General features: G+C 35.6%; 1 protein-coding gene across 1 annotated transcript in view; it reads right to left on the minus strand.

Annotated features, from left to right (window-relative positions):
• Window positions 1-20,465, minus strand: part of LOC115215496 (cytosolic carboxypeptidase 6-like) — a 538,012-nt gene that overhangs the window by 133,795 nt on the left and 383,752 nt on the right. Inside the window, exon 8 of the mRNA XM_036505684.1 lies at window positions 20,045-20,156. Within this exon, the coding sequence (XP_036361577.1) occupies window positions 20,045-20,156 (112 nt within the window). The remainder of the gene's footprint in view (window positions 1-20,044; window positions 20,157-20,465) is intronic.

The following is a 20,465-nucleotide window of genomic DNA, read 5'->3' on the forward strand; positions in this document are numbered from 1 at the left end:
TATTTCCTATCAGCAAACTTGAATAGTTCTGTCATGTCATTATAAGAAGTTCTATCATTTATGCAGTATTCACATTAGAGCTGACATTCAAGTGATGGAGCTATTTATAATACCTGTAATTTGTGGAATGTTTTAGGTGCTTATCCAAAACATCATTTGTCTCATGATGACCAACTAAGGAACATTGGAAATATATTCTATTGATGCTTTCTGACACCCTCCTACAACCAGAGTGTATATATATATATATATATATATATAATAATAGTTATCGCCATACTAATATGGCATTCTTATAAAAATAAGAGAGACTTAGTTATTTTAATATTTCTATATATATATATATATATATATATATATATATATATATACATATACATATATATATGTGTCACCTTACTGGCACTCGAGCCCCGAAATCCAAGGAAAAGAAGTGAAAAGTAGGGACATTGGAGTTTAAATATGTTTAGCTACACCTTTTGGAGTGAGGTTTGAATATAGAATGTACATTGAACCACAGAGATGGTTTGGAGAGAGGGATCAAAACTTTGTGCCTCAGAGATAAATCAGATGTGTAATAATATAATTAAAAACCCTCAAAATCACTTTCAGATAATAAAATGCTTTAATGATGACAGGTGAACGAACTCATAAAGAGAAGGGATGATATTTTCTCTAATAGAAAGTGTCATTGTTTAATCAACAAACCACCTTAAACCTTATAAGGTTAACGTCTTAAAGTCTAAGGAACTTGCTCTCAGCAAATCATTTTCATTTCTTGAGAAATAAACAGCATATTAATCTTAATGTGTTCTATTTCCATAGAGTTCTCAAAAACCATTTCACCAGACTTCTTAATCTGTTTATATTATCTGCTTTCTCCATCTCTCATTGTCCTTTCAGCCAAGTTTTCTTCTAATATATTCAGTGGAGCAATACCTTGTTTACATAAGTGTTTTATTTCCTCTTCAAAAAAGACATTTAACTTTCTTCAATAAATCTCTTTGAGAAAAATATTAGTCCTTAAAATAAGTACCTGAGGCCTGTTTTTGTGGCATCTTTCGATTTACTCTGACTCAATTGACCTATTGAAAATCTCATAATCAGGCATCAACTTTATATTTGCTGTCTCCTCTCTCTGGCATCTACTGTTGTTAAATGTAAACAAATTCAGAATTACATCAATCTTCATTCTACACACAGATATAAGAATAAATATTTAATATATATATATATATATCATCATCATCATCATTTAACATCCGCTTTCCATGCTAGCATGGGTTAGACAATTTGACTGAGGGCTGGCAAACCAGATGGCTGCACCGGGCTCCAGTCTTGATCTAGCAGATTTTCTACAGCTGGATTCTCTTCCTAACGCTAACCACTCCAAGAGTGTAGTGGGTGCTTTTACATGCCACCGGCATGGGGGCCAGTCAGGCAGTACTGGCAACGAACTCGCTCGAATCTTTTTACACATGCCAGTGGCACAGGTGCCAGTAAGGTGATGCTGGTAATGATACTACTCGAAAGGTGCCTCCTACATGCCACCGGCACAGAAGCCAGTTAGCTGCTCTGGCAACGATCACGCTCGGATGGTGCTCTTAGCACCCTACTAGCATGGGGCACAAGTGCCAGTAAGGCGACGCTGGTAACAATCACACTCGAATGGTGCCTTTTATGTGCCACTGGCACAGAAGCTGGTTAGCCGATATCAGCAAGATTTACCACAGTGTCTGGCATGCAGATCTCCTATCAAAACTATTTGCCTACAGGTTCCACCCATCTCCCATTTCTAGAATTTCTAGGTAGCTTTCTTGTGACATGTGTTAATGCAGCTCTTTCTTCTCCATTCTCAGACAAAACTGGTGTCTCCCAAAGTCTGGTTTTGTTCTTCCTCACCTTCTTCTTCCTATAATATACCTCAATGTCATACTTCCTGCCATATCCAACAATGCCCATTTTTATGCCAATGACTCAACCATCCATTCTTCCATAATATTCCTTGACCATACATCATCTCTATGACATTTCACACCAAACCTGCAGAGACCTTATCCTTCAGTGAGACCATACCAACCTGATTTCTTTTAACTGCCAAAAAGCTCAAGTACTACTCATGTTCAAAAAACAATCTGTAGACCATACCCCAACAAAACTTGAGTGGCACTAAGAGTTCTCAGAGTCATTCCAAATGCTCTCACTATCACCAAGAATTTCTTCTATTGAAAGCATATCTTTGGCATAGCTAATACCATATCCCAAAGACTAGTGCTCGTTCTTAGGACCAGAAAATATTTCAGTCCCCAAAAGCTGTTGACCCTCATCAAGGCTCAGATGAGGCCCACAATGGAGTGCTCCTTCCACATTAAGACAGTGTTTCTGCTACATATACACACAGATATCTTGGACTGCCTTTGCGGAAGGACCAACTGACTAAATAGAATTTAGTCACTAGCCTTTGTCCCACAGACATGTTGCCTCCTGTCTTCGTTTTTCTATCCCTATTATAATGGGCCTCTATTCCTCAGATCTAGCTGGTCTTATAATGCCATCAGTCCCATTCCACTGACCTTTTTTCCCTGTTGGTCACTCTTGGTACATCCAACCTTCAAGACTCTGCCATAACCACTATTCCTAGTCGATTCTACCTAGGACATTGGTTCTTTGGAATCTTCTTGCTTATGTTGACCTGCAGCAGTTTAAACAGAACTTGATGCTATTAATCATCATCATCATCATCATCATTTAACGTCCACTTTCCATGCTAGCATGGGTTGGATAACTTGACTGAGGGCTGGCGAACCAGATGGCTGTACCAGGCTTCAAACTTGATCTAGAAACTCTGCCAGATCAGGATTGAAGCCTGGTGCAGCCACCTGGTTTGCCAGCCCTCAGTCAAATCGTCCAACCCATGCTAGTATGGAAAGCGGACGTTAAACGATGATGATGATGATTAACAGCATCAAGTTATTGAGTCTTTGAGGACCATGAAAAAGTCAAAGAGAATGGGCAACACTCCTTTCTACAGACTCTAAAAGAAGAAAAAAAAATCATAATTATGAAATAAAACCTTTACCAACACAAAGTATCTGAATCTGTGACGATTTTTCAGGTTGACCAGCCATTAGTAATATATCTACAGCCATTGGACAGCTAAGTCAGGCCACTCTGGTAACACTAGTTAAAATATAAGATATTATCAAAAATCATAAGACCCACTGATAGCAGAAGGCTGTTTTCATTGATATGTGTTTCAGATAATTCAGTCACACACACACACACACACACACAAACACACATTCACAAACACACACGCACATATGGATACACACACATGCATACACACACTCATACACATATGCATACACATACACTCACAAACACACACACATATGCACACTCACAAACATGCGAGTGCACACACACACACACACACGTTCACAAACACACATGCACATATGGACACACACAAGCATACTCACATACACACATGCATACACATACACACATGCACACACACACACATATGCTCACTCATACACATGAGTACACACACACACACACCACACACACACACAACTATACCTATCGCCCCTAATACAGAATTTAATTTTCGGTATTTTCAGTAATTTTTCCAAAATAGTTCCAGCTTCCCTGATTGACACCAGCTATACTTACAACTCAATAGCTTCTCCTTTATCATTAGAAAATACTTCGGCAGTGATGCTTTCAAAGGTAGAATTGTGACCTGTATTATTGCCAGCTTGCACACATAGGGGTAACGCAAGCATTTTAGACTGTAATGGGAAAATTCCATTTGATGATTTGTGGCCCTTCTACGACTATTATCACTGCTATAATCTCTATTCTATCGTTGTTTCTATAAATGGCACTATAAATCATTCTCAATTCTTTGAAATAGCAAGCAGATTACACCTGATACACTTACCTGTTTCCACTCCATCATTCCTCCTGTCTCTTGCCTACCCCTATTAAACACGACATCGTTGCTGAGTTCGAATATCTAATGAGGGCATTGTTTGCAAATAGCACTAATAATATAAGTGGGATAAAGACAAACTGGTGATCAATACTTTTAGTAACAGCACGTACTTAGATAAACAGCAGCGAATTTATTCAGTTCTTACCTATTTTTCTTACTGCACTTATAGGTTCATTAAATTTCCATAATGAAGATCTCTTTTATGTATCTCCAGAATCTGGCAGAGTTGCAACAAACCACATCAACTAAAGTCAAAGAATCGTTAGTTCATATCTGTTTGTAATCAATCGTTGGTATCTGTCCTGGCAAGAATCTCCTAAAGGTTTATGGTTTGTAAATATTTAAACCAGGAGAATGTGATGAGGTATTATTAAGTACCTTGTAATTCACCCCTAACTTACAGTAATTAGGCTTGAAATTTTCTGTGGACCAAAACCAAAATTCATTATCTTAGCAAAATTGAAAGGAATCTGAAAGCCTGACTCTAAATTTGAAATTAGGGAACAAAAAACTAAACAGCAATCATTGTACTATAACAATTTTTGGTAGTGGTGGTGGTGGTGGGGTGATTGTGGCATGGTGGTGGCGATGATGATGGTGGTGGTGGTTGTGGTAGGGATGATGGTGATGATAACAATGACAACAAAGATGGTGGTGATGATGGTGACAAAGGTGGTGGTGGTAGTGATGGTGATGATGATGATGATGATAGTGGTGGGGGTGGGGTGATTGTGACGTGGTGGTGGCAGTGATGATGATGATGATGGTGGTGGTGGTGGAGATGATGATGATGATAGTGGTGGGGGTGGGGCGATTGTGGCATGGTGGTGGCAGTGATGATGATGATGATGATGGTGGTGGTTGTGGTGGGGATGATGGTGATGGTGACAATGACAACAAAGATGGTGGTGATGATGGTGACAAAGGTGGTGGTGGTAGTGATGGTGGTGGTGATGATGATGATGATGATGATGATGATGATGATGTTAAGGATGATAGAAAAAGAATATTGAAAAAAATATTCAACCAAGCAGACTGTATCAATCAGAATCAATTCAATAACGATATACCTGAGAGGTAAAAATTACAGAATAAATAGACGTCCCCAAAAGTGGAAAGTAATTTCACATCTAAAGAATTGACAATTACAAAACAATTCTGTCAAACATTGACAATGCTAAAATTTATTGTGGTTCATATTACAGTCAACCCTGCAACTAACAGTGCTAATAAGATTAGGGTTTTTTACAAGTCTTAAGTTATTGAACGCTTCAAAATGCAGCAATGGTTATTTCTAAAAAATCTCCTCCCAATGAATACTATTAAATTTATTTAATAGTGTGAAGAAATAGATTCCTCTGAATCTAGCTATTGTTGTTTTAATGTAATGCTGAAAGCTATTCCATGTCAGGAATGGAAAAAGCTGAAATAACTGAAGACCTTACATATGAAATAGGTATGAGAACTTCAGTTTTTCAATGGATAATCATATTATATCCTGAGAAATTTATGAAGTATTCTCAAAAACAAGTTACAATAAGACTGTAGAGATTGCAGTCAGTTTACATATGATACAATTGCTTTTTAAGTGTGGAAAATAATGGTATGGTAACAGCCATAGAGCGGAGGCATGTGGCTGGGTGGTTAGGGTATTGGACTCATGATCGTAAGATTGTGGTTTCAATTCCTGGACCAGGGCAATGCACTGTGTTCTTGAGCAAAACACTTCACTTCATGTTGCTCCAGTTCACTCAGCTGTAGAAATGAGTTTAGCCTGGAGAGGGATGGGTTCTGCTAGGATTTTTCATCTTAGATATGCTGCATGGCTGCCATGCCCCAGTGACCCCCAAGTGGTTAAGGGACTTACCAGTTGTCAACAGCCATAGGCATCAAGAGAAATGACTGTATGAAATGAAGGGAGGTATTTAATACTCATCAGTCTTAGTCTAAAATATACACCTGAGTACAAAATAATTAATGTTTGGTGTCAGATAAATTTTGGTAGCTTTTAATAGTTCCCATACTTTGCTTTTAATTTATTTATTTCCATTAAATAAGGTAAAGATCCCCTTCAGTCATAAATGACCATGGGATTGCACCTAGAAAGTTACCCTCCAAGACACAAGTCCAGGCAAGGTTGTTTACAGAAGACCAGCAGTCGCCCATGCATATCAGCCTCCACTCTCCACACCACTGATGTTATCCAAGGCAAAGGCAAAGGGGCCGATGCAGTTTGGCATCAGGGATGCTGCAGCTCATTTCTACACCAGAGTGAACAGGAGCAACACGAAATAAAGTGTATTGCCCCAGAACACAATACACAGCCTGGTCCATGAATTGAACTCATTACCTCATGATTGTGAGCCCAAAGCTCTAACCACTGAGCCATGCACCTTCACTATTCCCATTATTTATACCGCAAAATGAATATAATTTCTGAATCAACCAGTGTTTTCATTTCAGACATAAGACAATAAGATCTGCTACATTTTTATTACCAAACATAGTTTAACCCTTTACCATTCAGATTATTCTGTCAAATGTAATGCTTATTTATTCAAATTATTTCCAATTAATTGTGCATTATCTCACAGCCTCAAGATTTTGTTGATATGACTTCTCATTTTTAGACTAGCATAGCTGGATAGGTGAGATGCCAGATCTGGCCAATTTGAATATAAAACAAGAATACTTGGGCTTCAAGGCTAAAATGTTAAAGACAAAAGAATATTTAATAAATGTTGAGAAAATAAATTCATCATCATCATCATTGTTGTTTAATGTCCATCTTCCACGCTGACATAGGTAGAACAGAAGCCAGCCAGGTAGAAGACTACCCCTGGCTACTGTGTCTGTTTTGGCAAGGGTTTTATTGCTGGATGCCCTTCATAGCACCAACCACTCCACAGAATGGACTAAGTGCTTTTTATGTAGCACCAGCACAGATGAAGTCAGTTTTGGCATGATTTTTACAGCTGGATGCCCTTCCAAATACCAACCCCTTTACAGCAAGGACTGGATGCTTCTTACATGGTGCATTAACCTTGCTAATATAGGCACAATGGTTGAAATTTCAGGGCAAGGGAACTAGTTAATTACATCGGCCCCACTGTTCAACTGGTATTTATTTTATCAACTCTCAAAAGGACGAAAGGAGAAAATGATCTCAGTAGAATTTGAACTCTGAATGTAAAACTGGAAAAAATGCCACTAAATATTTTTTCCCATTCAGTAATGGTTCTGCCAATTCACCACTGTCAATGATAACATTAAAAATTAACATTTGCATCCTTCAGAAGAAACTAGTGGGAAAATGAGACCATTAGTTATATAAATGGGAGTGGAGTTTTAGTAGATAGAGATGTAAAATTTAACTTCTCTCTCTGGTGTTTTATTTTAACCATTTTGAGACTTGAGAGACTCGACTCTATCAGTCATGAATGACCATGGGTGCACATAAGAGGTTCCACTCCAGGGTACAAGTCTGGGGGAGAAGTCACCTCACTGGCGAACACCCAACCTAGGGTTGTTTTTATGGAAGACCAGCTGCTGCTCATGCATACCAGCCTCCACTCTTCATGCCACCAATGTTACCCAAGGGAAAGGTAAATGCCATACAGCTTGGTACCAGTGGTGTTGCAACTGATTTCTACAACCAATTAATGGAGCAATGTGAAATAAAGTGTCTTGCTCAAGAACACATCACAGCTGAGTCTTTGAATCAAACTCACAATCTCATGATTATAAGCTCAATGCTCTAACCACTGATCCATGTGCCTTCACAGGTTTTTTTTTATTTTAACCATTTATATGCACAATAACTCAACCGTTTCGTAAGAGTTTATCAGCTGGTACTGAGGTTGTACCTTCAGTTAGTTTAGTGCTTATAGTTCTGAGTTCAAAGTGTGTTACAATCAAGTAAAGTTTTAAAACAGCAAAATGCTAATATATTGGACAATAGCTGTCATGTATTTGGACAGTGTGAGACATTCCACACGATTTGCAGTTTACTTCACTGGTTTGTAAGCACCAGATCAATTGCCGATATATTTTTCTACCCTTGGCACAAGGCCTGAAATTTTGGGGGAGGGGTACCAGTCAATTAGCTCGACCCCAGTAAGCAAATGGTACTTAATTTATCGATTCTGAAAGGATGAAAGGCAAAGTCAACCTCAGCAGAATTTGAACTCCGAACGTAAAGACAGACAAAATACCTATTTCTTTACTACCCACAAGGGGCTAAACACAGAGGGGACAAACAAGGACAGACAAATGGATTAAGTTGATTATATCGACGACCCCAGTGCGTAACTGGTACTTATTTAATTGACCCCGAAAGGATGAAAGACAAAGTCGACCTCGGTGGAATTTGAACTCAGAACGTAAAGACAGACAAAATACCTCTAAGCATTTCACCTGGTGTGCTAACATCTCTGCCAGCTTGCTGCCTCGATCATTTGGCAATATTACATACAGACTAGCATCCCAATCAGGGAGCTGAAAATACACTAAGTGTTTGGGATCCTTTTTTTTCTCAAGAGTATCTTGAAGTAATGGTGAACAGTCAAAGACATTGAAGAGCATAAAGAATAAAATTGTAGTTGGGAAAATGCGAGCTGACATGGAGGACTAGAAACCATCAGAATGTTGGAAAAGAGTTTGCTGTATCAGGATGATTCGTGCCAGATATCAAAATGTTGCCATCATGACAGCTGCTCAATGTTTTAAGAACACTGTAAAAAAAATAAGACATGACATGTGCCAGCTGCAACAGAAACTATGATGCAATAGCCAACAGGAAGGGCAGAGCAGGCCTTCTTCTGACTACATCCACATGCTGAAATTCAACGTCACATCTTTGAACAGAGCTTAGGATCAATTCAGATACTTATGTGAAGCTGTTGTTGTTGTTGTTGTTGTTAAGCAACAAGATGGGTAAGGGTGATTAGGTGATGGTTTAGGGCTTAGGGGCGGGAGACCCCAGACCTTGGTTAAAAAAAAAAAACTATGGTCGTCTGGTTGTAACTGAGGGGTCTTCATTGATGCCCGAAGCCACTAGAAATGGAGATCTCCAGGTCCAAATTCTTGAATGGCATGTGAAGCTGTTGAAGACTGGTCAGTCCCTAGCTGGAGAGGGTTGCTGCTGGAAGGCCACTTAGCTCTCCTTGCCATATCTCCAGAAGGAGTTAGAAGTGATTGCTGGAGAATTCTTATGACCCTGCCAGCTCCAATTTCTGGCCCCTTAATCCTGCTAATTGTAACCCTATGGGTTACTATGTGTGGGATGTGGTTAAGAAAGACAGACACAAACCACTCTGCCTGAAACACCAGCACTGAACTGAAGGACATGATCAAGGAGCTGTAGGGACACACGAAAACTGTATGCACCAAGCTCTGGAGCCATCTTGAGGCTGTAAGGAAAGCCGAGGCTGGCGACTTTCAGTCATCTCCCAGCCACAATCAAATTGATGTTTTTTGATATTTTAAAAAATACTCTTAATTATGCATCGGTTATGGGTTATTTCTTTTATTCAAACTGTCAAATTTAACAAGAACACCCTGTATATTTCAACTAATATAACACTAGTAAAGGACGCCCAGTATTAGTAGCCATTTGACCAGCTGAAATGATTTTCACTTGATATTGTCACGAAAATAAGAATTGATTTGATATGAAGATTGATCAGATTTCCAAAGAGGTAAAAACTCTTTTTAACTTGTGTTAATTCCACCGAATATGTAGTTGGGCCAAGATAAACTATTTTGAATGGAAAAGAGGACATTTTGAATAACAAGGAAAAACCGTTTGAAATAGCAGCTGGTGTTGTGGCCACACATAATGATAATTAAGTTTCTAATAATAAACGATGGACAGAGATAATGAAAAATGTCACAGAGAAACAACATCAATTACACTACTACACACATGCAATCATATGTGTGTGTGTGTGTGTGTGTGTGTGTGTGCATCTCATCACACACACATACACACACACACAAACCAGAAACAATGTGTCTCATAAAAGATGGGGTGCTGTGATTTTTATCCTATTACCATGAACGTTCATGGTTTAAGTGAAAGGACATTTCATCAAGGAAATGAATATAAATCTTGTTGTTTAACCAAAGACCAGTCCATTATTATATTCATTACTGTATTACATGACATATATAATGTATATATTTATATATATGAAGTATATATATATATATTATATAAAATCCATTCTGTCTGTCTGTGTGTGTGTCTTCTAGGATCTCAGGCATCTTCCGTCCGATTGCGCTGAAATTTGATAAGTAGATACTGATGGTATCAAAGCATGTATCAGTCTTGAAAAAATTACAAAAATCGATTCCAGGCGAGAATGCGATCGATAACGTCAACCTGTACATAACTGCACCTTCCATTTTTTTGTTGTTTTTGTACTGCTTAAAGGCACATTTCTTTCCTGCCAAGCTTACTGTTTAAACCATGTTTGTGTTCTCCCAGTCAACAGCCTTATCATTACTGGTACTTTAAACTCTTTGGTTGCATGTTTGTGTGAATAAAATCGTTTTCCTCTGGAATAGAAAAAACCGTCTATCTTTATTTCTTCTTTTGCTGGTGTCTCAAATTTAGTTTAAATCAGTGTTTCTCAAAGGGGAGCCTATGGGATGGTCAGACAAGTTGTTTTGAGAAAATTTGATTTAAATGTTTGACAACTCAGCACCGTCCATTGGACGTGGGGTGTGTGTTTTGCTTGTATATATATATATCCCTCTGTGGTATAAATACCACAGTCAATGGTATTACATATACACACATACACATAATGATTTTGCTCAGCCATATTAGTAGTGATGGCTACTTATAAGAACTCCATTTGCTTATACTTCATAGTTGATTTGGAGTTCTTGTAAGTAGCCATCTCTACTAATGTGGCTGAGCATATACTTATACTTCATAGTTCAGTGTGAAGGAACATGGTGCAGTGGTTAGAGCACTGGGCTCACAATCATGAGGCAATAAGTTCGATTCCTGGACTAGGCTGTCTTGTAGTCTTGAGCAAGACACTTTATTTCATGTAGTTCTAGTGGTTAATTGGTACTTATTTTATTTACTCTGAAAGGCTGTCTTTTTTTAATACAAACAATTTGAGGTGGGTTCAAAGATAATACCAGAATATATTCAGGAAATTTGCACAACACAGGTGCAGGTGTGGCTGCCCAACCACTTGGTTCTGGGTTCAGTCCCACTAGTTGGCACCTTGGGCAAGTGTCTTCTGCTAAAGCTTTGGGCTGACCAAAGCCATGTGAGTGGATTTCGTAGATGGAAACTGAAAGAAGCCCATCGTATATTAATGTGTGTGTGCGTGTGTGTGTGTGTTTGTGTTGTCCTGCCACAATCTCTTGACAACCAATATAGTTTTGTTTATGTCCCTATAACTTAGCAGTTTGGCAAAAAGAGACAGATAGAATGAGCACCAGACCTAAAACATAAGCACTGGATTGATTTGTTCAACTAAACCCTTTAAGGTGGTGCCCCAGCATGGCCACAATCCAATGACTGAAGCAATTAAAAGTAAAATTATATCACTGTGTGGCATCTTGGGCAGGTGTCTTCTATAACCTTGGGCTGACCAAAGCCTTGTGAGTGGATTTGGTAGACGGAAACTGAAAGAAGCCCATCATATATTAATATATATGTGTGTGTATGTGTGCGTGTGTGTGTGAGTGTGTGTGTGTGTGAGTGCACCTTTGTGTTTGTGTTTGCATTTACCACCACCACCACCACCATCTCTTGAGAACCAGTGTTGGTCTGTTTACATCCTCATAACTTAGTGGCTTGGCAAAAGGGACCGATAGAATATGTGCCAGATTTTAAATAAAATAATATGTACTGAGGTTGATTCGTTTGACTAAAATTCCTGAAGGTGGTGACCCAGTATGACCACAGTCTAGTGAGTGAAACAAATAAAAGACAGAAGACCCTTAAAAATATACTTCATGCTTCAACAACGCTTTCTGACTAAATAGAAAGTTAATAATAATCTAGAGTGTCCAATTTATCAATCCCCAAAAAATCTCTCACGTGGATACGCATGGACAACAGAGAAACCATCAATAAATGCCTTCATGCAAATGGATAGATATGTACGTAGAATAGGAACTCATGCAGCAAGAGACATAGATACATGGAAATGAATGGAACAAGACATGCATTCCAACATTATCCGAGATAAATGCCATACATACCTCAGACTCAGGATGAAGCATTTGAAGATATAAAGAAATATGTTAACATCAAGAAAAATATGATTGTTATTACAAAAATAATGATGACTGACGTTGAGGGAAAGTGTTTATATTTTTTTGCTTTTTTTAATTTATATTTATTATTATTATTTTTATTATTGCTATTATTATTATTATTATCATTATTCAGTAGTTTTATTTTTATATCGTGCTTTCACTTCACTACCGAGCACAGCTCTGTGTGCCTTGGGTATGTGCCTTGGGTTTGCTGTGATGCTCTGATAGTTACTGTATTGAAAGTGTTTTGCGTAGGATTATTATTATTTATTATTATTACTATTATTATTATTATAATTATTATTATTATTATTATATTATTATTATTATTCTTACTATTACTATTATTATTATTATTATTATTATTAGTTTAAGAAACGTCTGACAAGTAGTTAATTCAACCAATCCCTTATTTATCAGTTGATGCTTTATACACTCCCAGAAGTATATCAGCTCAGCCTCAATGAGATTTGAACTGACAACATAAAGTGATATCAATAAATATCACAAATTGCTTAATCCAGTGTTCCACTATTTCTGCCTCCCACTTTTTTTCCTTCAGAATCAAGAGTAATAGAAAGAGAAGAGGAGGAGGAAAAGTTTGGCAATGTTTGCACAACAATAACTCATTGATTGGTTTATTTTCTTCCCTTTTTCTTCCCTCATTGCCCTGGCTTACATTCAACACAACCAGAACAGCCAGAAGTAGTAGCAGGAGAAATGCTTTTGCTCATCAACAGACATAAACAGCATATTGGCCCCCCCTCACTCTTGACCCAATGAAATATCCATTCTGAATATGGTCATTTGACATGGACCAGTTTCACCACTCTCACCCACTTTTCAGTAAATCCACTAGAGGGTAGCACCTGCTTCTCTAATATCCCCTTCCTATGCAAGTGGAAGTTGAAGAAACTAATGAGGCCCTGGCTGAAGAGGAAGGCGTCCATCCTCAGCTCTTTCAGTTATGTCCATCATACAGTGTCTTTTGCTGTGGTTCTCTTGACCAAAGGAAAACAGCAGGTCTGTCCTGGCAGTAGGCTATCAGTCCTTACAACTGTTTGACAAAATGCAGTGCCATCTTAGCCACATTTTAGGCCCCATGGGTAAATTAATGCAGTGGGCCATATACTATTTATTTATTGACAGTGAGCCACAGCATTTTATACATCAGAATTCCATAGACCCATGAAGCTCCTGGGAAATTGCCCTGGGTGCTCATGCCTTAGGTGAGCCCTGACATGGCAACAATACTCAGACTCTGGACGAGTGCATACAGAAATATGTCTTAGACAAACCCATGTGGTAGCATTATGGTTCTGGTAGAGTTCATCCAGAATTAATGATGCTTCCTGGAAGCAATGCCATGTTAGAAATTTCTGGAAGCTGACCATAGTCCCCTGGCTGCAAATTCTCTGGAATAGGCCATTTAGTTATTCTTTATTGCTTCTCAGCATCAGTCTCATTGAAAATAATTTTTAAAATTAACAAGTGTTGACAGAAGCTGCATAGTTTATGAAGCTAAGAAAACTAATGACACTTTATTGTATTTACTAGATACTACTGACCTAGTTATGTATTTGAAAAGTGCTTTCAAAGACAGATTCTATAAAGTATCTTTGCTTACTTTCCATCTAAGTAATGAGAGGAATCTTTACTAAAAGCTGAAAACTATATTTACAGTGATGAGAATTAAGAAAGTTGCTGAAATAAATAACTCATCAGGCAATTCCTATAGAATTAATTTGGACATATGTCTAATAAATAGCAAGCAATATTTGTAGATATCAAAGTATAATTCCTCAATGTATACAGTATATGATGGTCGTTGATTCTGATTTGATGTGCTTTCTTCATGCTTCACTTCAAATTGATGTCTCAAGAAGTAGTCTAGAATTCTACAGAGAAATATCTTAGCAACAATCCCAATCAATTTGACAGGCTTATTAATATATGAAAGATCTGTTCTTCAAGAATCTTCTCAGAATATACAGGTGTTGTATCTCAGTAACATTCATGGCATAAACTCTGAGATCAACTTTCATTTCATTAATGGTTCACGAAATATTCAAAGTGTATAAATTAAGTAAATATAAAGTAATTACTTAATCCAAGTCCAAATACGGAAAAAGATGATTTCCTTTGATTGGTTTCATCAAGTGGAACTATTTGTTTGGTGATATTAAACAGGGTAAATATAAAACTCAACTAAATACATTGAAAGCAAAAACACAGAATTCTTTGAAATTTTGTTTGGAATCAATTTATAGCCATGAATAAAGTGATTATTAAAAATTCTATTTAACAAAATTATTAATTTGCAGTTGCCATTAGTTCAGACTCAGCCAAAGATATTTTTTAGTTCATATATATATTTCTAATAACATTTTATTGATATTTCTGAAACTCTTGGTTGCTAAAGTGATTCTAACTGGTATATTTTGCAGATTTATTAATATATTCTAAATTACTGATAAATTCATTTTTTTTTTTCCCTAATTTTTTCTTTTCCAGCGCCACCAAAAATTCTTGTAAGAGAATTTTTATTATATTTCTTTGTTTCCTAATTGTATTTACAGCTGTTCGTTTTTTTTTCCAATGGAATCATTTACTTCATCTTCAATTTCTAGTTCATTTCATACCAATTAGTCGAAGATTGTACCGTTGGAACCTTATCTATACACACATGCGTGCCTGTCTATAGAAACAGGACACTGGATGACATACAGACATATATAAATATATATATATATATATATATATATATATATATATATATATACACACATCCAAACATGCATGCAAAAACATACATACACACACACACGTGCACTCACACACACACACGTGCGCTCACACACACACACACACATGCACAGATCTGTTTGTATTTATAAATGAATGCATACACATATATATGTCTGTCAGTCTGTCTATTTCAGTCATCTGGAATTGACATCGTTCTATAATGTTTGTAAGAAAGGGTTATAATGCCTCTTATCTAGTATACTATGATTCTTTAAGATCTTGCAATGGGAATATACCATTTGCAAACAATTCATTAAACTTGTAAAGAGGATAAAACATTAGTGTGGGCGAAATAAAAAGGTAAGTACATCTATTCTCTGCTATAGATGTGGAGACAAAGGAAGAACTTTTTTGACTGCCTCTTTTCAACATTTTGTTGCCTGCTCCTCAAAAAAAATGTACCTAACTTACTTCACCAGTTAATAGCATAGATCAGCTATTAAATAAAGTAGTCAAAAATCAGGCTAGTACCATGGTGGATAATTCATTATACTGATTTAAGCATAGTCTGAACACTGGATTTATGATGAGGTTTATCTCTCTACAATACCAAAATTACTATAGAAATTCTCATCTATCTATATATCTTGAAATAAATACCGTTCAAAATTAGTAACAATTAGTGAATGCTATATTAGGAGATAAAATTGCTGTATATGACTCAGTAAATAATACACTTTTTAACTCGATAAAAATATAAAGATTTCTGTCAGAAATTGTTGTAGTTCAAAGATTCATCTTATCCTATTTAAACCTAGACAACACTTCATCCAGCTGTGAGTCAGAGTTGTGAAATGGTAATTAATTTATCACTAATCTACAGTCGAATCATTCTAAAATTGGGAGATACAAGATATGAAGGCTATCAGACTAAAACAAAGTTTATACGAGCTGAGTTAAAACTTAGAATAATGACAGCAAATAATAAATTTATCATTAATAATTACATTGCATGCTTGAAGAAATGTTAAGCAATGTTGTCTCTTATGAACAAAAACAGTCTACATCTGAATAGCTTGTAATATCCAACATGAAATCTTTATGACAGGCGGACAATGTTTAATTTAGAACAGGCATACATTATAAGATTAAACTACAAGTTGCAATACAACTGTCTAGTTAATTTAAAACTGTATTACAATGTAGCAGAAGATTTCACTATAGTAATGTGCATATGTATACATACAAACATACATACATATGTGTATATATATATATATATGTATGTATATATATATATATATATATATATATATATGCATGTATGTATGTATATATGTATATTTTATCTCTAATTTATATCATATATACATATATATATATATATATATATATATATATATATATATATATACACACATATACATATACTTATATATATATACATATACATATGCTTAAATATATATACACATACATGCATACATACATACGTACATACATACATACATACACACATACATACATACATACATGTACATATACTTCAAGCAATTTGTCAGTCTTTTTAACTCACTTTTACAACCTATCTGTGTCTGTACATCTCTCTATAACTATTTATTTATTGCTCCATATGACCTGCTTTCTTATTAACCATGTAAATATGTATGTATATTCCATCATTTTATAGAGATTCAGTAAAAATCCAAGCAATGAAAAATGAATGATAAGCAATGGTTTCATAACATTAAAAATGACAAAAAAAAAGAACCATCAAAAATAAATATCAGAAAAGGTGTTTAAAAATATAAAATGTTCTTCTGGGAGAAAAAAATTATACAGCCAGTTTTTTAAATTCATATTTATGACAGCGGACACAGAAAGATTGATGTATAGGGAAGTCAATTAAAGTAATAATAAAGTAGTAATATTCAAATAAATATTTATGAGTGGTTCTATGGAAAAAAAAAGAGATAGAGCAGTAATGGTAGTTGTAATGGTATAGTGGTATGGTACTGTAACAGTGTATCACTGTATTCACCACTTGTTGGTGATCCTACATCAGACAAAATGAGGGACACTTTTGAGTTGCTCAGGTGACAACCCTCCGACCCATGAATCTGCTTGGGTAGTCATTGTTGGTGTGGGTTTTTTTTGTGGTTGGTGTGCAAATGCTACCTGAACCTCTTTTAGTCGCCTTATTTGACATGCAGAGGAAACGTTAGTTCTTTTCTTTGACATGCTTGTCCCCACACACCATATAGAAAGCAAGGAAGAGAGGCACCAAGAAAATTAATAAAAGTATTAAAAGCATATATAGGTTTCCTCGTGGTATCTATGCAGCTAAAATGTGTGTATCATGAGCTCAGCATTTCGTCAGTTTCCTATGTACAGTTTATATCATATATAATAAACAGATGCCCCCGTACGTTTAATGTCTTCACCATAATGGTGACCAACAACAGTGAAAAGCTTATGAGAAAGAAAACCAACAATATGATGTTCAAAGCATGTGTATGCACAAATACACATGCTATGAACATCATAATGTTGGTTTTGGGATCACCACTACTTTATTATCTCTCCTTCTTCCTAGCTCTCCTGTGTGCCCCACCCCTCTGCGGAATTTGCCATGATAGATAGGTAGCCACTACACACATTTTTTTTCTTTCTGTGTTCCTTTCTGCGGAAGAGCATAGGCTTGAAACGTTAAAGACTTTTTCACTTCCTGAGTGTTAAACTAAAACATCTGTTTGCTGTTTTCATCTTTTGTTTTTTTTGTGAATTCTCCCCATATATATATATATATATACATACACACACACACACATAAGAATATGTACTATATGTAATGTATATATGTGTGTATGTGTATATATGCATGTATGTATGTATTTATGTACATGTGTGTATGTATGTATGTAATATGATATAATATATATATATATATATATATATATATATATATATATAGGGAGAATTATTCACGAAAAAAACAAAAGACCAAGACAGGTGGTGTAGAAAACAAACAGATGTATTAGTTTAACACTCAGGAATTGAAAAAGTCTTTAACATTTCGAGCCTATGCTCTTCCAAAGAAAGAAACAAGGAGAGAAAAAAAGTATATATATATATAGGAATAATTTATATATTTTATTTTAATAACATATCATCAACTTGGGGCATATCCACTGTCTCTTTCAAATTGACTGGGAAACAAGGACTGGCTTTCATCAGAATTATCCAGTATCATCTATATTTCGAATCAAATTGTGATGAAATCCACATTTATTTCCCAACCAGTTTGAAGGCGACAGTAGAATTAGTTGCCTTGATGTATTTATAATATAAAATTGTAATTATATATCTATATATTTATTTATCTATCTGTATATATATACATATACCCCAACAAATACATATTTATATGTACACACACACACACACACACACACACACACACACACACACACACACACACACACACAAAGGGTTTCTGAAAAGTTTCTGGCTTTACAGGAGGTATCATGAAAAGCCTTGTTTGAGGCCCAACCTTCCAAGTTCTTTTACAGGGCTTACAAAAACTGAAGAACCACTGCAGAGAGTGTGTGAACCTGAGAGGGAAATATGTTGAACATGATCTTAATTTAACTAATCCTCCTATATATTTTTTTTTATCCAAAGCCAAGGACTTTTAAGCACCCTTTTGTATATCATAATTAAGTTATAAGCATACATACACACACAGGTATATAATTGAAATTAGTATAGAACAAAACTGATGATCAATCTTTCTTTATCACTGCAACAGGCTTCTCCAGAACTCTGACAAACTCAGTTTAAATTACTTGCAAGAAAATCTTCCAATGCGTTTCTTTCTTTTCTTAATAAACTCTAAATTGCACAATTTAAAATTAGTTCGTAAAGTTAATCATATCTTCTGCAGGAAACGAATGACGCAATATGACGTATGTTTTAAATAGTATTCAGTGTTTAAATCTGAAGTGTAAGTCTTTATAGTATAACACACAACAATAATATTTTTTTTTTTTAGAAAACAAGAAAAAGAAATTACATGAAATTCAAAAGTTTGCCATAAAACAAATTTTTAATTTAAAAATAGGATTCTGTAATTGCTTCCCTGTATTAGAAATGCTTGAAGACATTGTTAGTATATATATATATGTATATATATATATATATGTATATATATATATAAGATATTTAGAGATAGAAGTCCCCATGCAATTCATCAAATCTTAATATACATCACACCATATCATAGAATTTTATTTTAATACTTACTAATCATTTCTAAATTTCTCTGCTACATGTGTTTCATGTGGTGCGTTTAACGTTCGTTACACATGCAGTCTTTTACAGGAACATTTTTTAAACGCAACCCCAATCGTCAGGACACTTGATAACTTTATTATAATTCAATACCAATTTCTATATTTTAGTATTTTAACAGTTACAAATGTAATTAACAGGCAAATATGCGTGTGTGCAAATAAGTTCACCGAACATTTCTGTGCAAGCCATAATTTAATTGATTAAAAATTAAAAATTTACAAAACTAAATTCAAACGTGACTTATGCCTATAAACATGCATATAAATTAATAGTATGTAGGAATGAAAATTATAATATATAATAGTGATGATATAATAATGAAAAGACTATATACACACATATATATATATGTGCACACATACCTATCATTGCTATTATGTTAAACTAATGTACGTCCAAATTTGGCAAAATGTATTTTTTTCAATATTTAGTTTTGTCTGTAACAGCCGGTTCTTTTGGTCAAACTATCAGATCTCCAGCTGCTTCAGATACCAAGATATCAAAAATGGTCAAAGTGTAGTACAACAGTTTTGCTAAGGAATGGTGAAACTATTTTTTCGTTTTCTGAAAAAGCAATGTTTTGGACTTACGACACTTTTGCATAACAGCTACGATATAATTAAACAATAGAAACTGACTTACCTCACTGTTGTCTGCTTCCATCAGGACATTTTTGGTTGCATAGAGAGTTGGATGGGCCCAGGGGTTAGGTTCCAGCCAATGTCTATTCAAATCATATCCCATCAATGAACACCTTGCCAAAAAAAACAAAACAGAAAAAAACTTAGTTTTACTGTAAGAAATTGTAATATAAAGAGAAAACGGGACTAAGCAAATAGTTTATTGATTACGATTTAGAATTTCTGAGACAAACCAAATGCTTGTGACAGCAGATTAAGTAGCAATAAACATAGCAGAGACAGTAGAAAGTAGTTGAGAGGAAAATGGCAAGGCGCAACTGATCCACAACAGAAGTAGGATTGCCATTTTGTAGGAAAAGAGGAATGCAGTAACTAAAGAGTCATCATTAAGTCAGATTTATGTTACATCGAAATTGTTCGTA

This window comes from Octopus sinensis, linkage group LG9, assembly GCF_006345805.1.
Source record: "Octopus sinensis linkage group LG9, ASM634580v1, whole genome shotgun sequence".
Classification (NCBI taxonomy): Eukaryota; Metazoa; Mollusca; class Cephalopoda; order Octopoda; family Octopodidae; genus Octopus; species Octopus sinensis.